This window comes from Oryza brachyantha, chromosome 8 (assembly GCF_000231095.2).
Source record: "Oryza brachyantha chromosome 8, ObraRS2, whole genome shotgun sequence".
Taxonomy (NCBI): Eukaryota; Viridiplantae; Streptophyta; class Magnoliopsida; order Poales; family Poaceae; genus Oryza; species Oryza brachyantha.
In genome coordinates, this window is record NC_023170.2 from 10,919,590 (window position 1) to 10,935,399 (window position 15,810).

Here is a 15,810-nt window from a genome sequence, read left to right on the forward strand (position 1 = left end):
ATTCTCACGCTAAAGCTGCTTTGTATCGTCGGCTCATCGCTGATTGTCTCCGTATCACCGCTATCACAACATTCGTAACATGAATTTAAAAAGGTTTAGGACTATTTTTTTTACTTTAGGGGGTGTTTAGATGGCAAATTTTTTTGGCAGAAATGTCACATCAAATGTTTGACCGGACGTCGGAAGGAATTTTCGGACACGAATGAAAAAACGAATTTTACAGCTCGTTTGGAAACCTCGAGACGAATCTTTTGAGTCTAATTATGCCGTCATTAGCGCATATTGCTTACTGTAGCACTTATGGCTAATCATGGACTAATCAGTCTAAAAAATTCGTCTCATGATTTCTTCCATAACTGTGCAATTAGTTTTTTGGTCCTTTTATGTTTAATGCTTTATTTAGATATCTAAAGATTTGATGGGATGTTTTTGGAAAAAATTAGGAACTGCAAAGTGCCCTAATGCTTCCGACCTTTAGGGTCCATTTCGGTAGGGCTCTAAACTCTAGATCCTAACTCCAAACTCCAACTCTAGTGAGAGCTGCTCCTGTGAGAGCCGGGGAGCAAATCAAAACTGTTTGGCTAGCTTGGTCTGCTCCAGAACTCCTAAAAGAGAATACGAAGTAGATTGATAATAATAGCCTTGCGGATTATGTGTAGTCATGATTAAACCATAATTTAATGATGCTTCTTTTCATGTAATTAAATACCGATTATTTTTCTTTTGAACTTTAGCAACCCAACTATATGGTTATAAAATACTATAACACACAATATAAATATTTACTAATAATATATAGTAGCAGGAGTGGCAGATAAAGTAATTACAATAAAATAATAAAGGATAGTGGGTCTTTGGCATGGAGTGAAGTTGTAGAGCAGCAAAAACCCAACTCCACCCCTGTAGTTCAATTTTCAGGAGCAGCTCCGTCAACTCCGCTCCAAAAAAAAATTAGAATCTATATCGTTTAGCACAACTCCAGCTCTAATTAAATTGAAGTTAGAAGCTAGGACCGTGCCAAACTGAGCATTAGCAACTCGTGTGGTAGATAGAAGAAAATGAGATCCCCGTGGCAAACCCAAAACCTAGCTTGTGGTCACCCCAAACGACCCCTCTTCTAGAAAGAGACCATCAACGCACCTCTTCCTCTCTCCTCGCTTTCGGGACTCTCCCCCTCCTCCCTCTCTCTCCTCCTCCTCTCCTTCTTCTAGAGAGAGAGAGAGAGGGGGGGCAGCCGCCGCAACGCAGTCGCAGCGCAGCGCGCCACGTCCTCCGCCGATCGAGAGCGAGCCGTTCGGGGCCGCCATGGTGGGGTGCTCGAGGGGCGGGGGCCTCCCGGCCTGGATGACCGCCGCCGCCGCCCGCGTCGATCTCTCCGGCGCCGGCGGCTCGGGGGCCTCCTCCCAGCCGGGATCCTCGGGGTCTCAGCAGGCGGCCGCCGCCGCCGACCAGGAGCTCGGGATGGCCGAGCGCGCGCTCTCCGCCGCCGGCGCCGCCTTCGTCTCCGCCATCATCGTCAACCCTCTCGACGTCGCCAAGGTTGGGGCCTTTCGCTGCCTGCGATTTTGTTCCCGTCCACTCGTCTGATTTGATGGCTCTAAAGTTGATTCCCTTTTTTTCTTCTTCTTATTTTGGGTTTGCTGCAGACGAGACTGCAAGCGCAGGCGGCGGGGGTGCCCTACTACCAGCCGTCCCAGATGGCGTCGCTCGGCCCTGACGCGGTAACGAATCCGATGATCTCATTGCGTGTCGTGTGGTCGTGGTTGCAGTAGCGAGAGATTTGATGTCATCTGGGGGATTCGTGCTTTTTTTCTTTGCGACTTCAGATGAAGTTTGTTGTGGTGCTTCGACAGTTGATTGGGATACTGTGGAATGCCGTTTGTGTTTCTGTTTGTTCTGCGGCGCGACGGCCATTGTTATGTTGGGCAACTAGTTGATGTTAGCCAAGCTGAACTTATGAATCGTATATGATTGAGCGGTTGGTTTTATTGATCTTCGTGCTCCTGGAGAGGGGCATGTTTTGATATTGCTTAATGTATGTGGATGGTGCTTTCCTTGATCACCAAATCAGTCCATGGGGCGTTCAAAGTTCGAATTTTGGTTTTGCTGTTTGATAACCATATGATAATCAGACAATGAGTCATTTATAGATGATGGGTGGCCGTGCAACTGTGGAAGTTGCATGAAGTTCATTACATGTGTAAGATTATTCTGCTTGAAGACACCCGGATAATCAGTAGTTAGTCACCTGTATTGTATGTTGGCGGGAGGAAGTTGTGTTCACTTTGGCATGTGCTATACTTACACTTGTAGCTTTAAATTCTGATAAGGGCTGCACTTTGAAGGTGAACTATGTTGGAATTTTTGCTTGTGTGCAGGCAAGTTAGTATACAGTGCTAAACACTGTTTTGTTTAGGGCTTTAGGCAAATAATGTTGGTGAATGTTATCATGTAGGCAAAGAATGTTGGTGAATGGTATCACGAATGGTGAAGATTAGTTCTGATCACCTATGTACATCTTGAACATCTGTACATGTTAGTTTTTATTTCTGTATTGCTATTCGCTGGTCTTGTTTGATGTTGGTAATTTGAATCTTTCCTGGTTATATTATATTTCTCAAAGCTAGATTGTTGTTGTCCCTGCTATATTTACCTATGGAGAGAATAGCTACACGAAATGTTTTGGAACATCATCTTTCAGATCCATGCTTTTTATTTTTTTATTATGTTACAGTTTGTTTTTTCCTTTGTTATATCCCTATTCTTGTTAGTACCTTTTTGTTCATCGCAATCTCATTACTTATCTGCTAATTGTAAGAAACCCTACTAGTCTCTTAACTCTTGAGCGTGCTAGAAGAATGCTACTTATGTCATGCAATGTTTTCCAGATATTGTCTGATTTTAGATGTTCTCCATCATGTACACGCGGTGTCATTTATGGAAGTGAACCTGTTTGCCCACCTGACTGCTTTCAGTACAAGGGAACACTTGATGTATTCTTGAAAGTTGTTAGACAGGTATTGTGGCTTTTGATTGTTCATGTAATCAGCACCCTCTAGGCCACAAAGTTTAACACTTCTGTTACTTGATTGCTTCAGGAGGGATTTGGTAGATTATGGAGAGGTACAAATGCAGGCTTGGCGTTAGCTGTACCAACGGTGAGTTATCTTTTATGTTCAATTTCTTTACTCAATATGCTATGTTATTTCTGTGGTGTATTTTTACATTTGAGTAGCATCTTTTGAGTAGTTCCAATTTCTCTGATAAATAATATATGTGATATAGGCATTACCTGCACTACTCTATGTCACTTGCACTTACCTTTTAATGTGTTCAACATATTTCTTCCAAGATTGTTGTCTTACATGCCAAGAAATTTGACACCAATAGCTTATATAGCAAAGAGAAAAAGGCCCTGAAATTAGGTCTACCATGCTATTTTTTTTGAATTGGGCCTTAATCTTTAGACACATCAATCTTCTGAAATAATATATATATCACCTAATTTCCTGTCTGTACATTTCTCCATTTCTTCATGTATTATTTTGCACACCCTAATGTTTGTCTGCCGTGTGGCATGTTAGTGTTTCTGCTGAATCTTGTCTGTTCTTAATGTGCTTTGACCACAAACAGGTTGGAATATATTTGCCTTGCTATGACCTATTTCGCAACCGGATTGAAGATTTTACACGAAGTAATGCTCCTGGTTTGACACCATATGCCCCATTAGTAGCAGGATCGGTTGCACGTTCTTTGGCCTGCATTGCTTGTTCCCCAATTGAGTTGGCAAGGACACGGATGCAGGTATAGATCTCGCAACAAATGTATACATTCTTTCTTTCTCATTTATAGCACCTAACAATCACTATTCTGTCTTTATAGGCATATAAAGAATTTCGACCTGGAGTAAAGCCTCCTGGAATGTGGAAAACATTGGTTGGTGTTCTTTCACCACTTGCAAGTTCAAGTCAGAATGGTGAGTTAATTCTATTAATTTGAGAATTTTCCATGCATAATAAATTATTATACAAATACCTTGTTTTCATAGTCAGATGTCAACTTCAAGTATCGATGTCTTTATTCCAACAAATGAAATTGTTTATTAAGGAAATAAATTCTTCCTAATTCACTACTAATGAAACAGCACAAAATTACCGTGTTCTTTGGACGGGTGTGGGTGCACAACTTGCTCGTGATGTTCCTTTCTCTGCTATTTGCTGGTCAACGCTGGAGCCGGTTATTCCCTGTTCTCTGTCTCTTCATTATGTTTTTATTTGTTTATTGTGCATGCCACTATCATTTGCTAAATTTATTTCAAAAGTATATGGTATCTTCGCTTACTATCATCATGTGCAGATTCGAAGAAAGCTGCTTGGCATTGTCGGAGAAGAAGGTGATGCAGCTAGTGTTCTGGGGGCAAACTTTGCTGCTGGCTTTGTAGCAGGTAGTCTTGCTGCTGGTGCTACATGCCCTCTAGATGTTGCTAAGACGAGAAGACAAATAGAGGTTTGCACATTCTTGCCCACTTCCTACGTTTGTTCCTGCAATAAAAAAATGCTTCTGTTTTAGCATCCAAATCACATGCCCCACAATGCGACTTCTTTTAGAAAAAAATTTTTTGCCATCAATTTCATGCTCTGCATACTTGTGTTGTGTACAATCTTGCTCGTTTTGTTTCTGTTTATAATTTGCATTAATCATGTCATTTCAGAAGGATACTCAAAAGGCAATGAGAATGACCACCAGACAAACATTAGCTGATATATGGAGGTATGTCTTCCACATACTACGAAGGCATTTCATTCCCAACAAATAATATTTATTTTCCAATGGTGCTATAACTTTATATAGTTTCAAACTTGATCTACTTACAAGTTAATGCATTGGACGTATATGTGTTTGACTTAGCTGATTTGGTTAATGGCCTAATTAGATCCAGCAGAAAATCATGTTTTCTTGTTGCAAAAGATAAATGTCCTCCGATCAAGTTAGGTGATCGCTCACAATATTTTGGTTTGTATTTCAAAATGTAGGTGTAATAATACCTTTTCCATAGCTTTATTGCATTCCATATCTGAGAGTTCTTGGCTAGGTAATTAGTTTCAGATGGACTGATTAGTTTTAACCTGGCAGCTCTGGAGGTCTGAAAGGCTTGTTCACCGGCGTTGGCCCACGTGTCGCACGTGCTGGCCCATCAGTTGGAATCGTCATTTCTTTCTACGAGGTTGTCAAGTACGCTCTTCATCAAAGACACGCATCGTGACCAAGATTTTGTGCCAAAGGTGGAAAGATCTGCAATTTTGTAAGAACACAGCTTACCCAGTCAGCCAACTCTTCTGTACTGGTCGGCTAGTTGCGCTTTGGAGGGACAGGCTCGGGTGTAACATAGAAGGATAGAGTGTTCAACAGTCAGCAGAACTTTTCATGGATCGGACCAGTGTGGCCTGATACTTGAAGATTTAAAGTTTTTGCCATGGAGTGAGCTCCAGTACTCGAGTTCTTTTTGTCAGAGATGGACCATCATCATCTAAGCTTTCCTATTGCACCAGAAGCTGGAAGTGCTTCGATTAACTTATTATAGGAGGACCCTGTAGTGGAAGATGCAGCACTGACACTGATCAATCAATAATACCTCTCTGCACGTACTATCCCCGAACCACAGAAGATGCAATTTTGTTTGTGTTATTTCTGAGACGGAGATGGTTTCTGCCATCGTTTGTTTAGGACTGGCTGTTGAACTCATTTTAGTTCCCTTCATTTGATATGTTAATTACGCAGTAATTTTTGGACGAGTTGTTAATGCTATTCGAGCGCGAACGAAACCTTGTGTATGTCGGGCTGTCCAAGGTCTGACCCTGCCAGAAATGTGAAAAAGGATAGGAAAAATGCAGTCGTGGGCTCGGGATTATTTTGTTTAAGAGCTACCTAGTTTGAATAAACTATTGAAAAGTGGTACAAAAGAGCCACTCATTGGTTCCAAAATATAAATACTTTTAGATTTTAGTATCGTTTTCGGGGAAGTACTATCACCAATATTGCTTGTAAACCTAAGTTATTTGAAATAATAAGAAAGTTTGTTAAATGAGTAAATTGTGCTATAGGTGCACAAACTTAGGAAATGGGTGTAATATAGTACACAAACTTGTAAATTGCTTGTCTCTGTCAGTGCATGTAAACCAAAGCCAAAAGGACATGACTAATCGCACTAAATTAGACATTGATTTTGATCTCACATAGGCTCAAACGTCAAGATAATGTCATATACATTTGCACACTCTTGTTCACTTTATATATATAAGATTTAAAGGGAATGTGAAATAAATACAAAACAATGAAAAAAGTAAATAATATGTACGAAAGTTATTTGCACATATGACATATCACGTCCTAAGCAACTCTAACTCAACATAATTTGCCACGATATGTCGTTTGGAGCATGATTTGTCATAATATGTCGTTTTGCAACCTCTTTCACTATTTATTGTCAAAAAAGTATATCGTTTTGAACTTGGTTTGCACACACTAGCAAGTTCATGAACCACAATGAGCATTGTCTAAGTTTACGTATTAAATTGCACCCACCTAACAAGTTTGTGTACCAACAACACAATTTACTCTCGTTTAATTATAAATCCAGTAACATCACCTTTACATGATGATTTTTTTTGGTTTTTTAGTAGTCAATGTTCAAAATGTTTGAATTATCACTATTCAAAAAATAAGAATAGCTATATGTTAGTACAAATGCAGTAGTTATATGATATTTTTTTTACTGCTTGTCGATGTGGATTTCTTAGGTCATTCTTGGTGCAAGAGTTCATCGCGCGGTTTCCAATAGTGACACATGATAAAAAAAATTGAATGGATAAATGAAATAAGTGCCCTCAATGCAAAATTTCACTTCACAGTATCATATGCTAGCATATCACATAATTACTGCATCTAAGTGAATAATATGAGTTGATTAAATCTGTGGAGATGAAACAAATTACTTTCAGTGGTTGTTTCAATTTAGTATCATAGTCTAAGTAACCGTGTACACTAACTTTTTAACTCCATGAAACTCCAACTCCATGCTCTCATCGTAAATTCTATACCACATCATCATTTTTATTGTTATCCAATGAGATTGCAACCCTATCAAGTATGTCAAATTAGAGCGGGTATAATAGGCTAACTCAGCGGGTTGTAAAAAATAACATGTCATCTACATTCCTATGTGGCAAAGAGATAATTGAGGAGAGAGAATGGAGCGGGCAATAGCACGATTACTCATGCATTATAGCCAGCTTGCGGTTAGTGTTGACTTTAGAAAACATGTTTTGTGGGCCCCACACCAACCTTATTAGATCATATGCGACCTCCTCTCCCGTTCCGCATCAAATGTGCCGTGGAATCGACATTTCCACCAGGAGGGCGATTTTCCTCCTGCCAGGAGTGTGATCTCTCCTGTGTGTTTTTCCTTTTTTTCCCACACAATCTCCATCTCTCGCGGGCGATCTCCATTCCCCATCTCCTGCGCGTTGTGTGTACACAAATAACTTCTTCTCCAAAAATCCATATTTGTTGTGCCACATATGAAGCCCATGTCTTGCCGGACAAAGAGGGAGGTTGCACCGCCTCCTCGAACCATGGCAAACTCATCTTGTTCTATTGGTTCACTGCGCTGTTGCCATCTTGGTTTCCTCCGCCACCGTCGCAAGCCATGGCAGCTTGTGCATATGCTCCTAGGGGTCTGTTTAGTGGATCTTTAGATTCTGAGAAGCAACTTTTTGGTAGTCAGCTTCTGAGAATCTGGAAAAGCTCCTAAACCCAGCTTCTACAGCTTCTGGATTCTCAGTTCATTTTCTAGAATTTGTAACTACAGATTCTCAGAAGTTGTGGACCGTTTGGAACAACTTCTGCTAGAAGCAGCTTTTAGGAAAAACTGCAGCTAGGAGAAGCTCCCCCAAACAGGTCCTAGAACGACGGCTCCAACTGTTTCCAGCGTTGGTGCTTGCTCTCCTTTGGTCAGCATGTCAGATGTGCATCATAATCTTGAAGAGTGGTATGTTTGACTTTTGATTTTATTAGTTGATAATGGTATGCCAAGATATATCCCGTTGTGCGGTTTCAATGAAAAATTACTCCAACACAAAGATGTGTTTTTAGTGATAATCTCGAAGATAAGAAACTTGCTCGCCAAGCAACCATGATTGAAACATATCAAGATTTAATGAATAAAGACACAAGTGAGATTCTTGATGATGTTAGATCTGAGTTTGTGTCGATGTTGAAATGCATGAGAGAAGACATATTAAAAAAAAATCAATGAGGTATGCATTTTGTTGTGTTATTTTCGGTAGTTTATCAATAGAGCACAAGAACTTCTATCTTATTTTAGTTATTCTTTTGTTAAATGTCGTGTTGTTGTTATTCCTAGAAAATTGCCTACTATGGCTTAGTACTATTTAATTTTATCCAAAAACATCTAGGTAAGTGTGGTTTATTATCTGTAATCCTTTTATTAAATGTCCTTGACATTTGAATCACTGTAGCTTGTTTGATTTATTGTTTTAAACCATTTTCCATTGTCTAGCACTCTAGCTAAGTTGTTATCACTTATGTTTTGGATCTGTACGTAACAAAATGGCCAGAAAAGATGGAGGCCACTATTGACCACAACAAATAATTCCTTCGTATAAGTATTAAATATTTAAGTGCTTTAACCAACGATAACTTATATCAACTTAACTATAAAATAGATCTCGATGACATGAAAATTTTTTGAAACTGTACTGAAAAGACTTTATAACCACTAGGCTAACAACTAGCTTTACTATTGACCTTGATCTGAGGCGTTGTTTAGTTTGCAGAATTATTTTGTAAAAACATCACATCAAGTTTTTAAAAACACATTTTGAAGTATTAAACGCAATCTAATTACAAAATAAATTTCAGATTCCACCTGAAAACTGCGAGACGAATCTTTTAAGTCTAATTAATCCATCATTAGAACATGTTGGTTACTGTAGCACTTATGCCTAATCACATCCTAATTATGCTCAAAAGATTCGTCTCACGATTTTCTCCATAACTGTGTAATTAATTTTAATATTCATATATATTTAATACTTTATTTAAATATTTAAATATTCGATGCGATTTTTTGAGGAAAGTTTTTGAACTAAACATGACCTAAAAGCGTCGGAAGCTTAGCACGATTCTCGAGAGCAGATCATTCAGCTGGTCTGTCAAAAAAACGCGGAAGAAAGTCAAACCCGTTCATGCCAAAAAACGAAACAGCACGTGAAAATAAAAAATAAAAAAAATACATCTAAGACAAAAAAAAAAAAAAAAAAAGGAAAACTCGTCGTCTCCAACCTTCCGTTTCCGTTACTCCCCTCCTTCCCTCCCTCCCATCCCACCTTCCCCTCAGATCTCCAACCCTCGCCCTCCGCCTCCAAACCCTAGCCCCACCTCACCCCCCTCCGCCCGCCCGGATCCGGCCACTCCGCCCGCCCCAGCCCTGGCTCCTGCGGCGATGCGGGGCTCCATCGCCACCTACCGGGAGAGCCTCTCCCGGCTCGCCGGCGAGGTCGACGACGCCGCCGCCGCCGCCGACGAGGAGGCGGCCGCGACGGCGACCCCGTCCCCCCACACGCCGCCCTCCTCGGGGCTGCGGAGGCGCTACTCCTCCTCCTCCTCCTCCCGCGCTGCCCGCCCCGACCCCGCCGATCCCGACGAGGTGCCGCGCCGCTGCTTCCCTCCCTCCGCCCGCGAGCCTTTTGCTCGAATCGATTCTTGACCACAGTAGCTCGAGTGCTTAAGTTTCACTCGATATGAATTTATCAGCTCACATTGACAGGATGCTACGCTAGAGGGGGCATGGATATCCGTGTTGCCCAACTAACTCTTGTGGGAAAAAAAAATTTAGCTGTCATTTTGCGGAGCCGGTGGATATTAGGCCAGTCTCAATGGGGTTCATGGAGGTGTCATACACATTAATTAGGTGACACATCAGCAAAAAAAATGAATATTTGCATGAAACTATGAGGAGAGAGAGGGAATTCGTTTCATGTCCATGAAACGTTTGGGCACCGTTACCAAGTCCTCGGTAACACAGTGAAACTCGCATTGAAGGGCTTGAGGCGTTTCATGTGATCAAACAATGTCTCCATGCAATCAAACTTTGAGTAGTACTTAAATGCTTTATTTAGCTTTGAAAATGGTATAATGAAACGTTACACTGTGAGTAGCTGTTTCATACATTGTTTTATCGACTTAGCTGTTTTGAAAACTGGGTAGTGAAACTGAGCATTGCGACTGGCCTTAGTAACAGGGATTAGTACGCCATCTAATACTTTTGTTGTCGATTGTTCTAATTCTTGCGATGAAGAGCTGTAGGGGTCATGGAGTTGGTGGTGATAATGTGTTTCCGCTGAACTGTTGTTAATTAGTGCATACGGAAACTTTAGGTTTTTAAGAGTGTAGACAACTACTTCGCCTGGGAATGCTGTGAACAATGGAGAGTCAAATGGTCTGGCTGGTGACCTTTTGTATGTCTGAGCGAGGTTCCATTTATTGTATGGTTTAGTATTTACCCTAAAGCACTTTGGAGATTTGGAGATAGAACTAACAATTCTCTTTAACAATGGTGCAATTGCCTTTTTTTCATTATAGATTTCTAAACTCAAGGAAGATATTCAAAAGCTTCAAGCCTCGGAAGCTGAAATAAAGGCATTGTCCTTCAACTATGCTGCGATGTTAAAAGAAAGGGAGGTATGTATGGTTGAAAGGTCTACCCATATCTGATTTGCAGGCCTTTTTTACTGGAAACATTATTTTTTGGAATGCTGAACTCATGTCTTGACACCATTTACTGCAATTGAATACTGCTGTTTGCCCTGATGGGATGTCATCGAAGACATCAGTGAAATTTACTGGCTATACATGGTATACAATCTTTCTAAAGATCCCGCGGCTATGTTGACAGGAACAACTGGGAAAACTTCGTGAAGAAAATGGCTCATTAAAAAAAAATCTGGAGAGTTCTAAAGCAGTTTCAGCCAATTCTAATGTAATTGGGTGGTTCACTTTTAGGAAGTCTTATTGATCATAATGTATGCAAAGCTGTAACCTGTAAGTGCATCACTAACTTTAATTTTTTGTAGGGTGCTTTGGAAAGATCACCCCGTGGACTTCAAAGAAACTCAGTTCAAGATAATCCATTAAATATCTCAAAGCAAAATGGTTATGGTGGTGGTGCATCACAGGGTATCCAGCCAAATGGCTTGCACTCAATGACAGGGCATCGTAAGGTAGTTGAAGGCTGTGCTGTGGCATACTGTTTATTATTATTATTATTTTGTACCTTGTATTGTTTTCACACCTTTGCCATCTTTGGAAGATATTGATATTTTTCTTTTTGTCCTACGTGGACAGTTAAGAAAACTCTTCATTGGAAATACCGCTTACTCTTTATTGAATGGAAATTATCTCAGGCAGATGTCTCAGAAGGGGAGCGATCTAACTTTGCTGCTAAACAGGCTAGCCTTGAAAATGAAATCAAGCAATTGAAAAGGCAACTCAGTGAAAATTCTGAGAAAGAAACTGAAACAAAAAGGAGGTTAGAGGGTATGTCAAAGTCTAGTCTAAAGTATTCCATCTTTAATCAGATGGTAAACCATCTCCATATAATTTATAGTGTCTTTCTTTCTAAATACTTATTTCTACTTTGCAGATGAACACAAGCGGAATGAATTTCTACAGCAGCAGCTAAATGAACTAAATATCAACAAAGAGAGGGTATGCCTTTTAAATTTTTTTTATGAATATTAAGAAAACCATATATATTCTTGGGCTTCAGTGTGCGTATCAACTTTACAAACTATTTATTATGTCTATTGGTTTATATTACTATTTCTCCCATGATGCACCATCTTCTTCTGGCTGCATGCAAGGCAAAGTGAACATCTTTTACTAATGATCTCATAGATTTCAACTAGCATGGAAGAGCTACACAAGGAGTTGAGTGAAAAGGAGGCAAAGTTGAGACGCGTACAAGAGGATTTGAGTAGAAGGGACAAGGAGCATGTGTCAGATGCTTCCCTTCAGAGCCTAAGAAGTATGGTGATGGCTTTACAGAAGGAGAACTCAGATCTAAAGGTCTCACTTAATGGATTGATCACTTTTAATGCTTTGTAAATGATTCTTTGAACAAAAGATATTGTGTATCAAGAATAGCTGGAAGAATCATACTACAAACAAAGTTTACATTTGAAATTTTTTACTTCTGTAGATAGAGAAGAGCAGGCTTGAGGCAGATCTTGTGAGGAAGAAAAGTACATCACAAACAAATGATGGTGGTGCATCAGATGTTAATGAGATTTCTGATGCAGAAAAGGTATGTTCCTCTATGAAATGTAGTAGTTGATGTCCCTGGAACGTACATGGGGCAGATTGTTGGGCATTCTTTGGTTCAGTCGAACCATTATTTGTTGTTTACTTTGATTTATTCCATAATCAGAACTTTGATCTGACATTATAACCTTTAATATGTCTGAATTTTACTATGATGAAACAAAATCTTCTAAGATGCTAGCTTGTAAGATAGCGCTGCATGCAGTCAGCTGAATGTCTTCTAGTGCATAGCATAGTTGCCAGTTGACATTTCTAATGGCAAGAAAATAAATATACTGATGTGCTTGTAGTTCAACTGTTAAGGTTATGGAAGAAGTGACTTCGTTGAAGAAGGCATTACATGATGCTTCCTATGAACGAGATAAAGCAATTCAAGATTTGGCTCGGTTGAAACAACATTTGCTAGATAAGGTAAGCATTTGATCTTACTTCGTAATCGATATGCCCAGTTTTGTAATGACCTAATAAATAGAGGTTTATTGCTTTATTTGTATGCTCTAAATCTAACTTGTGTGCAACAACCTGCACACATTTAACTAGTTGTTTAAAAAGAATGATGGGATAGATGGTTCTAGACTTCTAGCATGCTTATTGACATACTATTTTTCATAGGACCTTGAGGATCAAGAAAAGATGGATGAAGATAGCAAACTCATTGAAGAATTGCGTGTAATCTGTGACCAGCAAAGGGCTCATATAGTGCAGGTAGAAAGGGCTTTGAGGTTTGAGATGGCGAAGCAGGAGGAGAGCAAGAAGACCATTAATGAAGAACAACAGAGGTCAAATGAGCAAATAACAGATTTGAAATACAAGCTTGCAAACTGTATGAATGCTCTTGAATCGAAAAACCTGGAATTGCTTAATCTGCAGACTGCCCTTGGACAGTACTATGCTGAGAGTGAAGCCAAGGTGATTTAAATCTTTGAACTATTTGTTCTTCCAGATTAACGTTTTCATTGTAATTTTTATGCTTTGATTTGGTCTTGATATCTATGTTTATTTTGTTATGTAGGAACGACTTGGAGGTGATTTAGCTATGGCCAGAGAAGAACTGGCTAAATTGTCAGAGTCATTGAAGGTACAGAGTACAAGTTCATCTTCCCTTATAACATGTACATGCTTTGAGCAAGCATTTGTTGATTTTGTTGGTTGCGGTTATCATTAGTCAGCATCACTTAAACTGAATTCTGCTAGATTATTGTGTCCATATTCGTACTGCAATGCTATTGGTTTAAAATGATATCGTAAAGCTATTATTTTTTTGCAGGTGGCAAACCAAGCTATTGAAATTTCAAGAAGAGAAAAGGAAGAAGTAGCTGTCAAACTTTCACAAGCAGAGAGGATGTTGGCAGATGGGAAGCGCTCCATGCAGAAGCTCGAGGATGACAATTCAAGATTACGACAAGCACTGGAACAAAGCATGACAACACTTAATAGGATGTCACTTGATTCAGATAATTCTGTTGACAGGTGTGGAATATTAATTCTTATTCTTCTTATTTAATGATTTTAACGTATACATATATGCTTGGACAGCTGGGTTTTGATTTTGTAATTATGCACTTATAAGTATAGCATAGTGAGTGATGAAGTTTGGTGGAAAACAATGTTGTGCTAAAGATGATCTATGCTATAAAGATCTTAAAAACTTTAAAGCATGTATACAGGATAACCCATGAACAAATTTTAGGTAGGACAAAATTTGTACCAAAATCAAGAAAGCGGTAAATCAGTGAAAGACCTATATTTTTCCAGAGATTGTAAGTGTCCTCTCCTTTTTGGTTCTAGAAATAATTGGTGATTTATATTGCGAGCCAGCTATTTAATGAGCATAACATGCCATTTGCAAGGCTGAAGCATTTTTAAAAATCTTTTTTACCATGTTTACTGCTGAAGTTTCCTTGTTATGCACAGTTTATATTTGCTTATTTGTCCTTGTACTTTCTTGTGATCTACCTGTACTTGGCTACATGACAAATGAATAAATCAAAATTCTTCTTGCAGACGCATTGTGATCAAACTATTGGTCACTTACTTCCAACGAAATCACAGCAAAGAGGTGCTTGGCTCCTTCAAATTCTTTATCGTGCCATGAACTTCGCAATTAGAAAACTAAAATAACACTTCAATATGGTTATGTCCAGGTTTTGGATCTTATGGTTCGCATGCTTGGCTTCTCTGAGGAAGACAAGCAAAGAATTGGTTCTGCACAAAGTAATGCTGGGAAAGGCGTTGTCCGTGGTGTTTTGGGTCTTCCAGGACGCCTAGTTGGAGGCATTGTTGGCGGAAATTCAGCAGGCATACCTACTCAAGCGTCTCAGGACAACCAGGTGTGATCTCTATGTGCATTGCACTAATCATTTGCTTTCGTGATGATAATTTCTGAAGGCATGGTATATCTGAAGTTTAGTAGCAAAGTTAAGAAAATTAAAAGTGCTTCATCTGCTATATCTGGTTTTCTTATTCTCTGAATATTTTACATTGTTTAGCTAATGCCGACATCCTCTTTCTGACATCATCTGCAGTCTTTTGCGGATCTGTGGGTGGACTTCCTGCTCAAGGAGACGGAAGAAAGGGAAAAACAACGAGAAGCATCTGAAGCTGCAAGACTGTCGCAAGAAGAGAATCAAACTGCCAGCACGAGCAACACGTTAAACGTCTCAAACCAGGCACCTGGTATTTCTACAAGTCAACAAATGTTTGGTCGTCCAGATAGTGAATTTGCAACGGTTCCACTCACATCCTCAACATATACCCCCACACAGATTCCCTTTTCAAGACCACCCCCAAGATGATTGTGATCAAAGTGTACAGTATTGAATGCCTTTTTCTTGCAGCGTGCATCATGACATAAGCTATTCGTTTCATTTGTTGACAATGTTATGATATAGTCAAATTCAAAGTTACCCCTTTTTGTGCCCCTCCTTATCCTCCCCAGGGATATAAAAATGTCATGTGTAAATGTACTCCTACCGTTTCTACAGCAAATGGAAATGACAAATTGCCAGAGTATATTTGTAGATTCTACAATCGGAACCCTTTGTAGTTTGTACCCTTCTTGTTCTGATATAAAACTGAGGATTTTTGTTTTCAAAGCCAGAGGGTTTTTTGTTCCTGAATTGAAAGCCATGCAAGGTTCGAATCTGGTTGCACCATCGATGCATCACGGAGTGGAGTGAACACAGTTTGACCGTTCATTTGGGATTGAATGTGATGCTCCACTTGCCTGCATCTCTTGCGAGGACTGAAGGGAGGGAGCATTTGCTCTTCTCTGTATTGTCACTAAAGGATCAAGTTCTAATTTTAGTTCAAACTCATCCTTGGACCACTTAGAAATCACATGTTTAAACCTAATCATTAACTTTCATAATAAATAACCCTTATACCCCTCATTCACATATGTAAGAA

The 15,810-nt window shown here is 39.6% G+C and overlaps 2 protein-coding genes across 2 annotated transcripts; both read left to right on the forward strand.

Moving 5' to 3' along the window:
• The first annotated feature begins 1,146 nt into the window (after positions 1 to 1,146).
• On the forward strand, positions 1,147 to 5,388 carry LOC102706498 (mitochondrial carrier protein MTM1-like). Its single transcript, XM_006660038.3, has 10 exons — positions 1,147 to 1,539; positions 1,647 to 1,721; positions 2,889 to 3,017; positions 3,099 to 3,158; positions 3,634 to 3,804; positions 3,883 to 3,976; positions 4,145 to 4,236; positions 4,357 to 4,506; positions 4,712 to 4,770; positions 5,134 to 5,388. The coding sequence occupies exons 1-10, from the start codon at positions 1,306 to 1,308 to the stop codon at positions 5,261 to 5,263; spliced, it is 1,194 nt and encodes a 397-aa protein (XP_006660101.3). The 5' UTR covers positions 1,147 to 1,305; the 3' UTR covers positions 5,264 to 5,388.
• A 4,043-nt stretch (positions 5,389 to 9,431) lies between these two features.
• On the forward strand, positions 9,432 to 15,502 carry LOC102716993 (golgin candidate 4-like). Its single transcript, XM_040526925.1, has 15 exons — positions 9,432 to 9,727; positions 10,663 to 10,761; positions 10,976 to 11,059; positions 11,154 to 11,300; positions 11,484 to 11,616; positions 11,723 to 11,787; positions 11,977 to 12,147; positions 12,281 to 12,385; positions 12,706 to 12,813; positions 13,015 to 13,311; positions 13,415 to 13,480; positions 13,670 to 13,872; positions 14,407 to 14,461; positions 14,547 to 14,732; positions 14,928 to 15,502. The coding sequence occupies exons 1-15, from the start codon at positions 9,524 to 9,526 to the stop codon at positions 15,195 to 15,197; spliced, it is 2,193 nt and encodes a 730-aa protein (XP_040382859.1). The 5' UTR covers positions 9,432 to 9,523; the 3' UTR covers positions 15,198 to 15,502.
• The last annotated feature ends 308 nt before the right edge of the window (positions 15,503 to 15,810 follow it).